The 18,720-nt window shown below is 45.8% G+C and overlaps 1 protein-coding gene across 9 annotated transcripts in view; it reads right to left on the bottom strand.

Moving 5' to 3' along the window:
* Positions 1–875: 875 nt before the first annotated feature.
* The window catches only part of LOC136621106 (protein polybromo-1-like), a 106,955-nt gene continuing 89,110 nt past the window's right edge, over positions 876–18,720 (bottom strand). For 5 of the 9 annotated variants that reach the window (XM_066596348.1, XM_066596347.1, XM_066596346.1 and 2 more), the window contains 4 exons: positions 13,988–14,146; positions 7,097–7,167; positions 4,258–4,474; positions 876–1,378 (listed from right to left, as the gene is read on the bottom strand). In XM_066596348.1, the coding sequence (XP_066452445.1) occupies positions 1,206–1,378; positions 4,258–4,474; positions 7,097–7,167; positions 13,988–14,146 (620 nt within the window). In that variant the 3' untranslated portion in view covers positions 876–1,205. Of the gene's footprint in view, positions 1,379–4,257; positions 4,475–7,096; positions 7,168–13,987; positions 14,147–18,720 lie in introns of those variants that run through there. The other 4 variants (XM_066596349.1, XM_066596354.1, XM_066596352.1 and 1 more) reach the window with 2 other exon arrangements.

An 18,720-nucleotide genomic window follows, 5' to 3' on the forward strand; every position in this document is an offset into this window, starting at 1 on the left:
TATCGGTCGACTATTCACGCCCGGCCGATATACGGCGTCTCTCTCTTTACCAGATTCAATTTCCTCATTGTGGATTTAACGTGGACTGTACCATTACGTGGATTATACCATTACGTGGACTGTACCATTACTTGCTGCGGTCATTACCTTTGTTTTCTTTATGTTGAGGTGAAGCCCCATGCACTCACTTTCTTCTTCAACTCTTCGGAACAGATATTCTAGATCCCTTTCACTTTCCATGAGCAACATCGTATCATCGGCATATCAAACGTTGTTGGCGTTTCTCCCACCGATTTTCACTCCAATTGTTGATTCGTCCAGGTTGCAACAGATATTAGATTGTACTCAATTCCACAATAAATGTAGGTAGGAACCTTTAGGGACTTACTGTGCCTTCAATATTAATAAAAGGGAGGTACATGGTGGAAAAAATATGGAACACCATACGAAATGCATGCCTTAAATAACATGGGATTATAAATCCTATTTCAATAAGCCATGTAGAGACAGATTTTAAGTGGCGGTAATATAACACAGATGCTGCCAGGCAGAAGTGATCATCTGACCGAGCAACAAGGTTCCATTGGTCAGGGGTTTGAGCCAGTCAGCTACTGTTACCAGCTGGCTCCCAAAATCACCCAGAGCAGGGCAAGAGGTGAAGTAAACACAAACTCAGCCAAGCAGGGGTCAAAAGGGCAGCTCATTGCAAAGATTAAAATCCCATGCATATTATATGGCGTTTCCCTATTTTTGTCCACCCCTTGTATGTAAAATATAACTTTGTGTGCAGTCCTTGAATGATGATGGTGAAATAAGGATGTAGTGCAACTATGGAATATAAAAAGTACATATTTGCAAATAACTTTAGGTCCGAGTGTAGTGACAAAGACATTTAATTTAAAATAATGGCAGTGTGTGGTACAGCTGAACCCACAATTACAATAAAAAACAATGTATCTAACACATCAGCCAGCAACCAGCATCACTGACACTAAACCTCAAAAACACAACTCAAAATATGTAAAAATGCTGCATTTGACAACTTAATACAGAACACAAACAAATCAACACAATCAAAATAAACTTATTAAAAATGTCTTCATATCAAAATGGTCTTACAATGTACAGAAATGCAATAAAAAATATTGGCCTCCAGTCACTAAAAACATCAATTGTTCCACAAAAATTAGATTGGTGATGAGAGGTTAGACGTTTTCCATGTTGTACGCCTGGCGGATGTTTAAGGTGTCTCTAAGCATGAGATCTCGAAGGCGCCACAATGCGTTTGCCATAGTTGTGTGGGCCCCTTTGCTCTTCAACCAATGGGAAGGAAGCCGGCCCTCCTGCTCTTTGGATAAGTGGATATCCCGTCTTCGAGCTGAAATGGGAGAGAAGAGTTAATAAGTAACAAGACCGCATGGCTATGGGGTTCTTGCCCCTCATCAGTGTATAAAGTAGGGTGTTGGTTAACTAGGTGAAATCAACCTGAGTGTGGAGTGTTTAACCCAGTAAGGACGAGGCCCTTCTTTATTTTAGTTTTTTTTTCTCTTTTCAATTTAGTTTTTTCCTCCCCCTTTTAAAAAAATCATAACGTTCATTTATCCATTGACGTAGCTGTCTGAGGGCTTGTTTTTTGAATGACTATTTTTAAAAATGGTACTATTTAATGTACTGAAAAACGTAAAAAACCCCTCTAATTGGAGTGTTTTTTCTGATGGTGTGCACCGTCTGGGGTAAATAATGCATTACTTTGATACTTTGGACTTTTATGGAGGTAGCGATACCCATGTTTTGGGTTTTATTTTTATTTTTTTTAATAATGGGAAAAGGTTTTGTGTTTTTTTTCTAACTTATTAACTTTTAATTTTTTTTAATAATCAAATACTTAAAAAAAAAATGTAAAAATCAGTTTTTAAAAGTCCCCAAAGAAAACAAGAACTTGCAATGGTTTGATCGCTCCTGCAGAAGGAGGTAATACCGTAGTATGACAGTATATCACAATCAGATAGGCAGTCTATCAAGCCACACCACAGGCATGGCTTGATGGGCACTCTGCCATGGCAGCTCTGGGGGCTTTCAGAAAGGGTATTTCACCCAAATTTTTAATTATTCTGTTTTTACAGAACATTAAAGTTGTAACTAGAATAGGTCTTCCATATTACACGCTTTTACCATAATACAATACCTCCCCCATCACACCACACACACCAAGTCCAAAGCACGGGCTGGAGACATTATTATTTGTTTAATTACTGTAGATGATCTCAGACTTTGTTCTAAAAATTTCCCCCCCAGGGATCCCATAAAGAGTGATAAACATGTAGAGTATTAGGTTTAGAAAACGTGGAAAATGGTGGTTTGTTAAACTATTAAAATTCCAAGTCCACTCTTCGAGATCAGCGGACTCATCCAACTTTTAGCAATAGTTAATCAAGCATATGAGAGTAGCTTATAAATTATTAACCTGCGGTAATTTTGCCCAACACCCTTTATGTTAAACATGCTACCTAATATACCTGCCATGATTATGTATGGTATGCTACTCTCAAAGGTGTTCTCCTATCATTTTATTTTCAATCCACTCAGGGGGATCTGCAAGCACATAACAATTGAGGAAGAACAGACATCTTTATCAGACTGAACTAGTTTTATGTGAATGTTATTAATCTAGCAAAGCAAGAAAGAAAAGTGTGTTTTGAGTCCCGTCGAACCACCATGTCCCCCTTCTCTGCTTCAGGTGGCAGCCAAAATGATTTCCAATCCAACCAAGATTTTGCAGGCTTATGGTCAGGATGTCACATTCTGTCCTGACCATAATAGAAGCAGGGCAGGAAGTGTAGAAGTGTGGCGCTACTATTCAATTCAATGGGAGCAAAGCTGGCGCTCCTACTTCATGCCATGAACACTGACGACGACGTTTGGCACGGTGCATTTGACAGCAGGACGGACAATCGGCTAGCGGCGGATGAACTACTGATGGCCATTCCAGGGAATAAACTGCTCCTGCAGTTATACTCCCTTCCATCCGTACCATATTCCATAACATACTGTCCGCTAACATACAGATCCTAGGCTGCCACTATGGTGATGCCAACTGGTGATTAAGCCTGGTGATCTTAGCTATAAAATAAGCTCCTGCCTTTGGAGTGCATTTCTGATTTTATCTGCGATTGCAGCACTGAAGGACTGCTGGAACTGGCATTGATCTCAGTCTTGGCATCAGAAAGAGGGCTACACATTAGGTCATGCTCACATGCGGCGAATTTACTGCGGGCTTTCTGCATGGGAAATCTGCAGCGTTTACAGCAGCAGCAAAGTGTGAGATTTTAAAAATCTCGTCCACAAGCAGAAAAAAATCTGCACTAAATAAGTGCGCAAATTGACATGCAGTGTGGATGGTAAATCCTTAGTATGGTCAGGGGTCAGAGATCCAGGGATTATTCCAATTGCTAGATTGGAATCGGGAAGGAATTATTTTCCTAAGGCCGCCTGCAGACGAGCGGGTCGGATCCGGCAGCGAGAATTCTCGCCGCGGGACCCGACCCGAGAGCCTGCAGGGACGAGCGCGTACTCTCCCGCGCCTGGCGGCCCCAGCCCTTTCATGTGCCGGCTGCGGCGCAGCCGGCGCATGCGCAGACCGGAGTCGGCGGCCGGGTGAGTGCGTGCCCCGCACAAAAATAGGACATGTCGCGGTTTGTTTGCCACGCGAGATTTCGCGCGGCCAAACCGCGGCCGTCTGCATAGGAGTGCGTATTGTAATGCACTCCTATGCAAACTTTCAGTGGCGGAAATCCCGCGGGAAATCCCGCTGCTGGATTTCCGCCCGTGTGCAGGCGGCCTTAAATGGGGTAATTTGGCTTCTCCCTCATTGGGATTTTTTTTGCCTTCCTCTGTATCAACATTGGGGGTAATCGGCTGAACCAGATGTACATATGTCTTTTTTTGACATACTATGTAACAATTTACGCTGTGTATTTCCATCACAGATTCCACCTCTACAAATGAGGGCGTGAAATCTGCACCAATCAGTGAGGAAAATCTGAAGCAAATCAGCTGCATGTAAAGATACCCTTCCTGCTGTGCCCCCACCACAGATCTTGCTAGGCTACTAGCAATACTCACGAGATGAAAAATACTTTATAGTATGATTACGGCCGGCCGCTCACAATATGTATTGTTGTGATTGATCGAGAGAAGGATTAAACAAATAAGATATTCACCAATTGGAGACGGACATATCTTGGTTTTGTTGCTCACCTGACAAGGTCTGGTCCCATTTGCTGATGCAGTTAGATTCTGCGGTTAACCCTTCAATGTATTTCAAGTAGGCTTCAGAATGGAGTAACCTTTGAGTCCTGGGAGGGGGTGCAACAAATATTGGGGTTGAAGGCTGTTGCATGACTGGCTGATTAGTTTGAACCTGACCTGGATATGGTGGTGGTGCCTGCTGCCCGGGGGGGACCAGAAGTCCCATCTAGAAATCAAGAAGAAAAAGTGATTGCAGTATCTGTTAACTATATCTAATGTAAGTAACAGTTCAGACTCGCTGTAGTGTAACCACATCTCAAAGTGTTCCCCCAAGTGCTGATCTCTGGGATCATTGCTATTATCAGGATTGTTCATACAGGCAGTCCCTACACCGGAGGTCCCCAACCTTTTATAGCCTGTGAGCCCCATTCGACTTTGAGTGATGGTTGGGGACCACGCCGAAGTCAAATATTTCCTGCATCCTAGTCAATCAGAGAAAACCATATAGACTGATGCATGTCAATTAAACGACCTGCATAATGTTAAAATCATAAGGCAGCGGTGCAAAAAATGACTACAAGTCGCCATGTAACAAGGCTGATAGATAATGGTGTTGAACAGACTATTCTGAATAGATTCTGAAAGTGACATTAGCTTTTCTTCATCAGGTCTGCTTATCAAGATATGACGTATGTCAGTATTAATATATACATGTACGCATATTGTATTATACATGTAATGACTGCCAATCAGAAGCTGAAGATAGAAAGATAAAAAAACCAAAGGAGCCTAAAACATGAATAGAAGAAATGTTTCTTCATTGAGAGGTTGATGGAACTACATTTCTGTGAATTCCTGCCATGACATTCGGCTGGATGCTTCACCAAGAGTCTGCCATCATATGTGTATCCTATCGTCTGCAGTCCTGTTCTTCCATGGCAACCAGTAGTCCTCCATCATGTGTGTATCCCATCGTCTGCAGTCCTGTTCTTCCATGGTCACCAGTAGTTCTCCATCATGTGTGTATCCCATCGTCCGCAGTCCTGTTCTTCCATGGTCACCAGTAGTTCGCCATCATGTGAGTATCCCATCGGCCGCAGTACTGTTCTTCCATGGTCACCAGTAGTTCGCCATCATGTTATCATGTTTGTATTCCATCATCTGCAGTCCTGTTCTTCCACAGTCACCAGTAGTCCTCCATCATATGTGTATCCCATCATCCACAGTCCCGCTCTTCCACAGTCACCAGTAGTCAGCCATCATATGTGTATCCCATCGTTCACAATCCTGCTCTTTCACAGTCACCAGTAGTCCTCCATCATATGCGTATCCCATCGTCTGCAGTTCTGTTCTTCCGCAGGTCACCAGTAGTCGGCCATCATATGCGTATCCCATCATCCGCAGTACTGCTCTTCTACAGACATCAGTAGTCCTCCATCTTATGTGTATCCCATCATCCGCAGTCCTGTTCTTCCACAGTCACCAGTAGTCGGCCATCATATGTGTATCCCATCGTTCACAATCCTGCTCTTCCACAGTCACCAGTAGTCCTCCATCATATGTGTATGCCATCGGCTGCAGTCCTGTTCTTCCACAGTCACCAGTAGTCCTCCATTATGTGTGTATTCCATCGTCCGCAGTCCTGTTCTTCCACAGTCACCAGTAGTCCTCCATTATATGTGTATTCCATTGTCCGCAGTCCTGTTCTTCCATAGTCACCAGTAGTCGGTCATCATATGTGTATCCCATCGGTCACAATCCTGCTCTTCCACAGTCACCAGTAGTCGGCCATCATATGTGTATCCCATCGTTCACAATCCTGCTCTTCCCCAGTCACCAGTAGTTCTCCATCATATGTGTATGCCATCGGCTGCAGTCCTGTTCTTCCATGACTACCAGTAGTCCTCCATCATGTGTGTATTCCATCGTCCGCAGTCCTGTTCTTCCACAGTCACCAGTAGTCCTCCATTATATGTGTATCCCATCGTCCGCAGTCCTGTTCTTCTATAGTCACCAGTAGTCGGTCATCATATGTGTATCCCATCATCTGCAGTACTGTTCTTCCACAGTCACCAGTAGTTCTCCATCATATGCGTATCCCATCATCTGCAGTACTGTTCTTCCACGGTCACTAGTAGTCTGTGATGTGCAGCGGTGGCGATATGTATCATATGTACTAATAGTAAGCAAATGCTGGTGGGGAAATAAATAACAGAAATATATATTGACATCAGGAATATCTCAAAAACTAGAGCTCCTGGAACGATGTATGACATGCAAATGGATGGGATTTCCGGAATCAGTGGCACAAAAATACCCAGAATAAGGTAAAAAATTCCAGGCACCATGAAAAAATTTTTGTTTTGCATTTTTTTTAGTTTCTACTGTTGTAACATGAGGATTATGGTGGCTAAGGCCGGTTCACACGACCATAAATCACAGCACGCCGCCCACATGAGGCACGCAAGTACGTGATGACAAGGCGTACATGCTGCGGGACGCCAGTTGACAAGTATGTGCGCATGATATGTTCCAAGATAGGACATGCTGTTATTTTTTTCTTGCACGCATATTTTGTGTGAGCGGCAACAAGGCCACCTATGGCAGATTGGAAGAGCATATTCTACACGCAAGACCCATGCGCAGAATACACTGTACTGACATGGCCGTGTGAGCCCGACCTAAGGCTACAGAGCATGTTTCTGTCACTTTTCCAGCCTTCAGGGGGTGATTTATGTCCTAACTGTAACAGACTGAGGTCACACATCATATTGTAGATTTTCCATTGATACTTTCGGCTTCTTCTAAGCACAATTCATCAGGATAACATGCACTAACAACTACTTACCTGCTGATTGTAAGGGTTAGTTCCAGCTGCAGGGGATCCCACCATGGAAGTTACACCCGGCTGCATGACTCCTGGAACCAATATACAGAGAATTAACATCAACCTTACACTCCTCATCAACTGCTTAGCGCTGAATAAAAGGCCATAAGAGGGTATGATGCCAGCAGAAATAATAAATCATACCCATTTCAACCATAAGAATATTCATGCTATGCAGGAGACAGACTTCTTTTTAGAGAGCGGCAGTCACTTGTACTGGTGGCGGTCTGTAAATGGTATAGTAACACTTCTGCCTCCAGCACACTCGTTTATTTGGGGCCGTGTGCCGTTTATGTTAATTCGTTATAGCCTATTGGGGCTATGCCGATCGACGTCTTTTCACATGGACCTCAAATCTCAACGCATGTCCTGTTCCTGTCCATATCACGGATGAGAACTAGGACATGCTAATGCACGTCTATGCTATGTTGTGTCCGTGTGAATCAGACTGCACACGGACATGTGTGGTCTCATGAGAGCTGCGCCCAAGATTCGGGTGCAACTCGCCCATGTAAGAAGTGTGTACCCAACCTATGCCTCTCCCATATGCTAGTTTTCAGGCACAACATCTTTCTCCCCAAGAGTTCCCGGTCCCCCAAAATCTAGAGGTTATATAACGTTTTTGTTACTTTTTAAGTACACAGAAGTAAAACAGATCTATAAAAGCAGATAAATAGATTAAAAGGGTATTCCCATCTCACTTTTTATGACATATGCCATAAAGTCTGATACTGGGGTCCACACCTATCTAGAGTTGTAGCCCCCACTGACCCTGGCCCGGCGGTATGGGGTGGCTAGAGGTGATCGGAAATTATGAAAATAGCCACATGCGTGGTTTCTGTAACTCCTATAGATATGAATGAGAATTATAGAAACAGCGTAGCACAGCGAGATACACCGTTTCCACACCTCTGGAGTTAGGAACACACTTCTATGGGAGTTATGGAAACAACGTAACCCAGCTGTGCACAGTTCTTTCTTTCCATCAGGCCGCCTTATAGACAGTTTTGTTCCAATCCCGAGAAGGGCGGACCCCTATAACATCCACTTGTCGCTACATTAAGGCCAAATGGGACACGGTTGTATTTTCGGGCAGTGTACTGTCTATGGGCTAATCACATGCACGATTCTTCACACGGACCGATAATCTCCATGAAAAGCTTGTAACGTGTCCTACTGCCATATTTTCATGGACGAGAGCACACAATGCCATGGCAAAACGCGGCAATCGAAATCGTGGTGTTTTGCTGATGCAATTTGTGAGAGTGGCATAAGGGTTCTTACCCACTTGTGTTTTTTTTTTTTTTTACGCTGCGATATCGCAGCTTTTTTTTAAAATTGCGATTGTCAATGGGGCTTTCTAAATGTTGAAAACGCATCGCAAGTTTGTGCTTTGTGATTTTTGTGTGATGCGTTTTTAACATTAGAAAGTCCCAGTGACAATCGCCTTAAATAAACGCAAGTGTGTAAGAGCCCTAAGGGAGATGTGGAACACGGATTTTAGGTGTTATTGTGAAATATATGCTGCTGAAAAACAGCCAAATGGTGATAAAGTGTTAGATTCAGAGGAGAATAATGGCTCATTTGGTTAAAAAACAAAGACTTAAAAAACACTTATTAAAACCACATTTTTATGGGAAAATGGCTAAGTTGTCACTGAACAGCACATATATTACAGACAAACAGAAGTAGCATACTAATGGGCTACATGTGCACCAACTATAGAGGTCCTACTAACACCGCAGCTGAAAGTATCACCCAGAAATGCTTATATCAGGGCAAACGCACTCCCACAAAAGAAACTGCAATTAAACCCGGAAAAGGGAATAATTAAAAAAAGTGCTGAAAAATTCCTTAAATCTGCACAAATGGGACCTGATAGATGCTGATATTCTGAATAAGAGGACAATACAATCATTTATTAAAATAGCTTGTTAAGGTGGAGCATCTGGGGTGGACATGGCTTCTTGCTCTTTATTGGACCATGAAAATGTATTTTATTTTTTTAAGGGGGTCTGCAGATTTTTGCAGCAGAATCCACTGCGGGCGTCCGCACTGCGAAACTGCAGCAGATTCTAGTCATAGCATGCAATGGGAAATAGATTATTCCAGCACACTTGCGGAAACCAAATGTGGTTTCTGCGAGTGTAGGAAAAAAATCTCAGCATGCTGCATTTGTGTGCGGACGGCTTCCATTGAAGTCAATGGAGGCAGTCCGACCTGCAGCCTGCCTGTAATTGACATTGTGGACAGACTGCGGATTCCGCATCATCGCCAAGCAACGGCAAGGGAAAAAAAATGTGGAAAACAAAATCTGTACTGCACATGTCCAACAGCGGCTCTCCGTGACCATCCACAATACAGAGAAAAGAAGAGAAAGTCAGGTACCCAGGGGTTTCCGGCTGCTGTCAGGGCTGGGTTCCGCTGTGGGGGGGGGGGGGGGGGAGATCCCCCTCCGTTCCTCCCCGCTCTCCCCCGCTGCATCTTTGCTCCCGAGCGGGCGGGTACTCACTAAGGGCAATGCTCGATCGAGTAATTGCCCTTAGAGAGTATGCTCACTCATCTCTAATAGCAACCCATCACAGCCCAGCTTTCATGTTGTATTCTGTCGACTGGTTGCGATGGGCAACAAAGTTTTCCTTTTAGACAGCTTCATATATCTGTCCCAAAATGAGGAGAAAATGGATAATATTTGTCCAGTAAACAAATCACCTCATGAAAGACAATGTTGTCCAAATCTTCTGCTATACGAACCAGAACAGAAAGCTGCTAAAGGTACCGTTACATGGGATGACGGACGGGCGCACCAGAACTCGACAGCCGCCCCCAGAGACTATCTGCTTTCACACAGGAGTGATAGGACTTCAGAGAATAGAAGCGGAAAAGGTTGGAGATCGCTCCGTCCGCCTCCATTCACTGCAAACAATAGGTGAACCACTGACTCTTCATATGGGCCAATAACCACTTGGTTTGTAAGGGAGCTAAAAAACAGGCGAATCCGACAAATGCGCGATTTCTCGCTTGGTGCCCTGTCAGCCGACGCTCACCCGAAATCATTGCTTCCAGTGATGATTCTGGGGATAATCGCCCCGTGTCAGAGTCCCTCCCATCCCATCATGTATTAGTAGAATTCTACTTTCTTTGAGGAGACTGATCTTTAGAGAAGCTGTTCTCCTGGTAAGACAACTCCGAACATCTTCATGCAGCCTATAAGCTTTGCTATAAGTGCGATAGTCATTCGGAGAATGTAAGCGGAGCGTGAGGAATTGTTCCGGCGACCGCCATCATTCACAGTAAACAGGAGTCGCCCAAACAATGAGCGGCGTCTCTTTACATGGCCCGATTATTGCTGGGTCTTTAGTTCTGCTAGGAACCAAGTGACTGACAGGTGAGCGGTTTCTTGCTCGCTAGTTGGTGACCGCATGTACACAGGACGACTGGAAATTGCAGTTTTCAGCGATAATTTGGGCAATGATTGCCTGATGTAAAGGTGACTTTAGGGAATAGCCAAGAAGCTTCCGCACTTCAGTCGTTATTCAGATGTGGTGTATTTGCATCACGATTATGTAGCAAATTCCAGTACAATATAAGTGGATGGGGTTTTCAAAACAGGATCTGTATGTAGCAAATCGCATCAATCCCCCCCCCCCCCTTCACCCCCCACCCCTCACCCCCGTTTCACAATAAATGATCTTTTTGCTCCTATATTGTGATCAATCACTTATATAAACGTTACAATCACACAGAAAAAGTTCCATTCCCTCCGATAACTTCTAGGGGAGGATTTGGTGCAGACAAGTAGATTAATATCACAGTAGGCATTTGTACTTGGTAAGCTATGTCCTGAATATGCAGATGTGGTTGTCACAGCTGACAGACCCAAAAGTGGCTGCTACGGCTTCTACCCTTCCTCCATCCACCACACAATACGGGGCTAAGGCTTTATTTGAAGCCTGACACATAGAAGCCACTTGGCCATATAATCTAGTATTTGTATATATTGATCGCATTCACTGTAATGTATACGTTGTTCTAGTTCAGCTGCACACCCCCTACACCTGCTGTCATAGACTATCAACCTCGTATGGTTAATTAAAGCGTAGACTCTACTGCCTAAACTGGAATTATTATCTTTTTAATGTAATGTAACTAGGGCTTATTTTTGGGGTAGCTTATATTTCAAGCCTCCCCAAAAATCCTGAAAGATCAGGCTAGGGCTTATTTTTGGGTATGTCTTATTTTTGGGAAACACGGTATTAGACATTTTTGTGCTGCTATTTAGAGAAGCAGTTTTTATTTTTGGTAACCTCTTCAACAAATTACGCACACAAAATGTCGTGTGCAGACAATGTACGCTGAGAGCCTGAGTGCCTACAAGTCAGCAATGGCCTTTTGTCACTTGGAAAGCATGAGGAAAGAAAACTACTGTGCCACTCCATGAAGAAGATAAATAGGCTAAAAGGCAGCTACAGTCACTGTAAAGGCTACCTATACACGGGATAGCGCAATATTTCTCGGCCCAAGTATCGCAATCGCCAACATGCGGTTTTACTCTGAAGTGAAGCATTTTTCTGGCAAAAACCGCCTCCCATCACTTCTTTGAAGTAGCGGTCCTCTAGCGCAGTTTTAAGGCATGTGGAAGATTGAAAACAATGGGAAGCACTTGCCAAAGAGAAACCTTGCATCGCATGAAGTGCAATGTGCTTCATTGTCCCATTGAACACAATGGCCGATGTGTTCTGAGGAACGCGAAAAGGTAGGACATGCCACATGGTGCAGGAAAACATCGCTCATGTATATGACTCCATTCAAAAGAAGGGGGCTTATATTTGCGTGAGCTTTGTGAGTCTCGCAACACACCAAACTCGTGTGAGATTCCCGGCCGTGGGAAACCGGCCAAGGCCACTCTCACACAGTTTTTTACTGCGATTACCGTGGCGTTCTGAACACAATGGTGATTGCGGTACAAGGCTCCCATTGATTTCAATGGAGTCTTACAGGCCTGTACTCGATTGCAGCGTTTTCAAACACTGCGACTTTCGAGCACTGTCAGCTCTATTTTATTGCGATTAATGCATTTAATAAGCCGTCAAAATTATGCGGTGGGTTAAAACCTGCTGTCGGAGGCCGTAACCCGAATCCGAAAACAGCGGTAAAACCGTGGCAAAACGCGGCAATCGAAATCGTGGTGTTTTGCTGATGCAATTTGTGAGAGTGGCATAAGGGTTCTTACCCACTTGTGTTTTTTTTTTTTTTTACGCTGCGATATCGCAGCTTTTTTTTAAAATTGCGATTGTCAATGGGGCTTTCTAAATGTTGAAAACGCATCGCAAGTTTGTGCTTTGTGATTTTTGTGTGATGCGTTTTTAACATTAGAAAGTCCCAGTGACAATCGCCTTAAATAAACGCAAGTGTGTAAGAGCCCTAAGGGAGATGTGGAACACGGATTTTAGGTGTTATTGTGAAATATATGCTGCTGAAAAACAGCCAAATAGTGATAAAGTGTTAGATTCAGAGGAGAATAATGGCTCATTTGGTTAAAAAACAAAGACTTAAAAAACACTTATTAAAACCACATTTTTATGGGAAAATGGCTAAGTTGTCACTGAACAGCATGTATATTACAGACAAACAGAAGTAGCATACTAATGGGCTACATGTGCACCAACTATAGAGGTCCTACTAACACCACAGCTGAAAGTATCACCCAGAAATGCTTATATCAGGGCAAACGCACTCCCACAAAAGAAACTGCAATTAAACCCGGAAAAGGGAATAATAAAAAAAAGTGCTGAAAAATTCCTTAAATCTGCACAAATGGGACCTGATAGATGCTGGATTGATAGATATTCTGAATAAGAGGACAATACAATCATTTATTAAAATAGCTTGTTAAGGTGGAGCATCTGGGGTGGACATGGCTTCTTGCTCTTTATTGGACCATGAAAATGTATTTTATTTTTTTAAGGGGGTCTGCAGATTTTTGCAGCAGAATCCACTGCGGGCGTCCGCACTGCGAAACCGCAGCAGATTCTATTCATAGCATGCAATTGGAAATAGATTATTCCAGCACACTTGCGGAAACCAAATGTAGTTTCTATGAGCGTAGGAAAAAAATCTCAGCATGCTGCATTTGTTTGCGGACGGCTTCCATTGAAGTCAATGGAGGCAGTCCGACCTGCAGCCTGCCTGTAATTGACATTGTGGACAGATTGCGGATTCCGCATCATTGCCAAGCAACGGCAAGGGAAAAAAAATGTGGAAAACAAAATCTGTACTGCACATGTCCAACAGCGGCTCTCCGTGACCATCCACAATACAGAGAAAAGAAGAGAAAGTCAGGTACCCAGGGGTTTCCGGCTGCTGTCAGGGCTGGGTTCCGCTGTGGGCTCCCGCATGCAGAATCCGGCTCGGACGTGTGCAGCCTACCTAACAAGTACAGGTGCACCCAATGTACAAAATACTGTGTATCCTCAGACCATCCCTATATTCCAATAAGTTCCTATACTTCCTCACTCCCCCAGTAAAGTAAATGCAACCGACCAGGGCTTTGAACAAGATGAAAGATCATCAAAAACATACAAAAAATTGCTCTAAAACCATGTTATGCAATCTAGACAAGGAATCCATGTTTTTGTATGGTTAAAGACAAAGAAATTACATCTTCCCCCAAATTAGGCGGCAGATTTACCTGACGAGAACCACATAACAAAACCCAACATAACAGCTTAATTGCTAAAGATTGTTAGAAGTGTCTGGTGATAAAGTGACTGGCGGTGGATCAGTATACATACAAGCATCTGAAGTGAGAGGTGGGCTGGAGGTGAGTGAACGAGGTTATGACATTCTTACCCTGTAGCGGGATGCCCGGAAGGCCTGGTATACCAGGTGGAAGGAGGTGGGGAGGTGGTATCACCCCATGATGAAGAGGCTGCATGCTGCCCATGCTAATAATGCCATCAATTGGGCCTTGCATAGGTGGCAGGCCAGGCGGATAGCCCCCTATCATGCCTTGAAGAACAAACATGCAATATAATGGATTAAAACAAACATGCACTAACATGAAGAAATGGCGTTAATTCTGTGATATTAATGTTGAGAACATACAAAAATGAGTTAGCAGTTTAACAAAAATCAAAACATGTCGTCATGTTAATAGCTACATCATGGAAGGATGGAAATTATATAAGGTGTCAACAAAGCTCAGGAGGTTTCCTCTATAGGATCCAATGATAAGCCATGAATATAGTAAAGGGATCAAATGAGAAGATTAAAAGCGGAGCCTCCAAAAAACATCATTATTATTTTGTAAATACGATAATTTGTTCAATTTTCACATAAAAGGTCTTCGGGGAGGCTTTAGATCTGTAAAACTTAAAGGGCTTGTCAAGTTGAAATGAACTTTTAGATATGGAGCCAAAATGGGTTAACACAACTAAATAAATGCTACTTACTTGTCCTCCGTGCCGAGGATCCATCACTGCAGTCCGGCATCTGTTGACAGCGGACGGGGGGTGACCACCACCCGCCAATCAGAGGACACATGTCGCCGGTTCTCCTGACATCACCACTCAAATCCTGGCGGCACAATGATGCCATGAGTTCTGAATGGGGATTCTGAGGCCTGTGATTGGCAGGCAGCGTTCACCTGACTTCTGATGACAAAGACCAGGTGAATCGCGGGGCTAGATCGCTGTTGTTAAGGACACACAAGTACTGTTTGTTTTGTTGTTTTAACCCACTTGGATCTAGGTTTAAAAAGAGGATTTTTACTCACCGTAAAATCTCTTTCTCGTCTCGTCATTGGGGGACACAGCAAAGACCGTGGGATATAGCTTCTGCCACTAGGAGGCGACACTAAGCACAAAAAGTTAGCTCCGCCCTCTGGCTATATCCCTCCTGCCGACAGCAGGCTAATCAGTTTGTCATGCCAGCAGTTGGAGTAGCCATGCGGGAACCGAGAGACAACAATAGTTAGCAATATGACACATCAACAAAATTTAACTGTAATGAAAAACACATGACCATGTGTGACTTACAGAATCCGGAGTCCGACCAGGACCACCACTGTGTCATATAAAGAAAGAGGGGTGGGTGCTGTGTCCCCCAATGACGAGACGAGAAAGAGATTTTACGGTGAGTAAAAATCCTCTTTTCTCGCTCGTGTCATTGGGGTACACAGCAAAGACCGTGGGACGTCCCACAGCCGTCCCCGAGGGTGGGTACAAAAATCATAAACGCATGCAGTCAGTTTACAGCCGTCTGTAAAACCCTTTTGACCTAGCAAGCGTCGGCTGATGCAAACGTATGCATCTGATAAAATTTAGAAAAAGGTGTGCAGGGATACCCAGGAAGCCGCCCTACACACTTGTGACACTGAGGCCCCGTGATTTACCGCCCATGAAGCCCCCAGTGCCCTGGCGGAGTGTGCCGTCACCGGAAACTGCGGTGTCTAACCTCTAACCCGGTAGGCCTCCACCACTGCCGAACGAAACCAGCGAGCAACTGTCACTTTTGATGCTGCAAGACCACGTCTCGGACCATCCGGTATCACAAACAGGGAACCCGAGCGCCGGAAGGACGCGGTCTGGTCCAAATACGTCCTCAGGCGTGGACTAGGTCTACGGTATGCAGAGCCCGTCCCCTAGGGTGAACAGTCTCTGGACACGATGGTAGTACAAGGTCTTCATTAATGTGGAAGGTTGACACCACCTTTGGGAGAAAAGACCGCACCGGTCACAGCACCACCCCATCCTGGTGAAAAACCGTAAAAGGTGGTTTTGCCGACAGAGCCTCAATCTCCGACACCCTGCGCGAAGAGGTAACCGCCACCAGGAAGGCAACCTCCCAGGACATCAGCCGCCGCGATATCTCCACTAATGGTTCAAACGGATGAGCCTGTATGGCATCCAGAACCCGTTTTAGGTCCCAGGGTGGCATCGGAGACCGAAAAGGCCGGAACCTATCCCTTAAGGGAGCTGAGGCTCAGGCCCAAGTCCAACCCGTCCTGGAGAAAAGACAAGGAGGCGAGCCAACGAGAAATGCCTCGGGTGTGCCCCCCTCTGCTCGCACCAGCGAAGGGATGTTTTCCACACCCGGTGATATGGTAAAAAATTCCATGCAGGAAAAAGTGTAATCCACGCTTGCCTGCAGAGCAAAATTTGTAATCCTCTCTATTTAGTCATATTTAAAATTGCCAGGTGTACCCATCTCTAACCAGACACGTATTGGCTGCACAGAGCCCTCGTCAGTGGTAGTGAAGTGAGCAAGCTGACAATACAGCACACCATATTCTAGTGTTTGTTCTTTGGAATTACCCGGTGAAATACTTTCAATGACGACGGCTTTCTAGCCCTAATCATTGTTGGAATAACTGGGTCTGAGAAACCCGTGCCCTCAGTACCGTGGCCTCCACCGCCACGCCGTCCAATGCCGCGTAGCCAAATTCTGGTGGTAGAGGGGACCCTGAGAGAGCAGATCTTTTCACAGGGGTACCACCAGGGCACGACTGCTACCAGGTCCACGAGTTCCGCATACCATGTTTCTTGCGGTCAATCTGGGACTAAGAGAATCACAGGTAGCCCTCCTTCCTGTTTCTCCAGAGCAGCCGGGAAATGAGGAGCTTGCGGGAAGACCTAGGGGTAATGACAACCCGTCCGGGGAGCCATTAGCGCATCTGCTGCTAGTGCTCTGGGATCCCTTGACCTGGCCAGCTAGGCTGGAAGCTTCTGTCTGAAGCGGGATGCCATCCGATCCAGTGACTCCTTTGCTGCAGGTCCCGCCCTGATGGCTTATGTAAGCCACCGCGGTCGCACTGGCATTCCCTCCAGCCGATGTGCAAAGAACTGCAAGGTCCGGACTACTGCTTGCAGCTCCAATACATTTATATAGAGACCGGATTCCTGCCTGGACCAGGTTCCTTGTGCCACCGGATCCCCCAGCGCGCACCCTCAGCCTGACATGCTGGCGTCTGTAGCCAGCACCTGCCATTGCAGGCGCAGGAACGACCTGCCCTGCTGAATGCGTGGCCAGTCCAACCATCACTGGAGTGACTGCTGAACCCCAGGTGGAATGCTTATCTTCCGATCGAGGGATCATGCCAACCCAAACTGGGCAAATGAAACCGCCTCAGAAAACGAGACCATTAGGCCCAAGACCTTCATTGCATGGCGGATCGCCACCAGTTGCCGTCATAGAAGGGACAGTACTTGCTTCTGCAGCAGCTGGTGTTTTGCCTCCGGGTGAGCCACTCGACCCAGAATCGTGTCGAAGCACATCCCCAGGTACACCATGCATTGTGCTGGCACAAGAGATGCCTCTTGTAATAAATCAGCCAGCCAAACCTGGAAGAGTGTCCAAGGCAATCTGCAGGCTCTCCAGGTTGTCCCGCTGGGTCGGGGCTTTACCAGGATGTCGTCCAGATATGGCATGGCAACGACCCCCCTGGAATGCACGAATGCCATTACTGCGGTTAAGACTCTTGTAAACACCCTGGGAGCTGTTGCCAGCCCGAAAAGCAACGCTGTGAACTGGAAACCATCCGATCCAGTGCCCGAATCGGAGGAAGCGCTGGTGCGCCTGATGAATGGGGATTTGTAAATATGCATCCTGGATATCTATCGAGGAAAGGAACTCCCCTGCCTCCAAGGATGCGATGACCGGTCGTACAGATTCCATGCGGAAATGACGAACCGCCACCAACTTGATCAATTTCTTTAGAGCCACAATCGGACAGACAGCCACCCTTTTCGGGGACCACCAAAGGATTAGTGTAGAACCCCGCACAGTGATGCTCGGGGAGAGCTTGCACCACCCCCTGCAAAATAGAGAGTGTGGACCGCCTTGAGGATAGCTGCTGCTTTCCCTGGGTCCCTCGGGGTTCTGGGCCGAAAAAAAGGGGGCGGACGTGTGGTTGCATCAGGAACTCTATTGCATAGCCCCTGGACACGACCTTCTGCACCCAGGTATCTGAGACATGAGTCGACCAGACCTGGCTGACCTAGAGAAGCCGACCCCCCACCCTATCCGGAAACAGGTGGGGGCAGTCCCTCATGCGGAGGGCTTTTGGAACTCTTCGTAGGCTGAGGCCCACGCCAAGAGACCTTGGTTTAAAGGGAGTCCTCTTCCTTTATACCCGCTCCTGCGGACCTTTCCTCTCCATCCTGCGAGAACTCGTTCGGCGACAGGGGCAAAAGTCTCTGCTGCGGCAAAAGCGAGCTCCTTTTACCCGTAGAAGTCAACGGGACCTGGGCCTCCCAGGCGGACATGCTGGCTGGGGGCCGCCATCTGACGAGAGCAAGAACATTCAGCTTAGAATGCCCGTTGACCCTCTGAGATGAGCCCGACTAGCTCGGCGCCAAAAAGGCGAGATCCTCCAAAGGGCATATTGATTAACGACCCCTTTGAAGAAGCATCTGCATCCCACGATTTTAAAAATAGGCTCCGGCAAGTTGCCATTGATGCTGCAGAGGCCCGAGCCACCTGTTTGGCTGCATCTGCTGTGCTGTGCCTGGCAAATTCCCGGGAGAAGCCCCTTCAAGGACTCCCCCTCGTAACCGTTTTGCCCAGTCAGTAATAGCCTTACT

The sequence above is a fragment of the Eleutherodactylus coqui genome, chromosome 3 (genome assembly GCF_035609145.1).
Source record: "Eleutherodactylus coqui strain aEleCoq1 chromosome 3, aEleCoq1.hap1, whole genome shotgun sequence".
NCBI classification, from domain to species: Eukaryota; Metazoa; Chordata; class Amphibia; order Anura; family Eleutherodactylidae; genus Eleutherodactylus; species Eleutherodactylus coqui.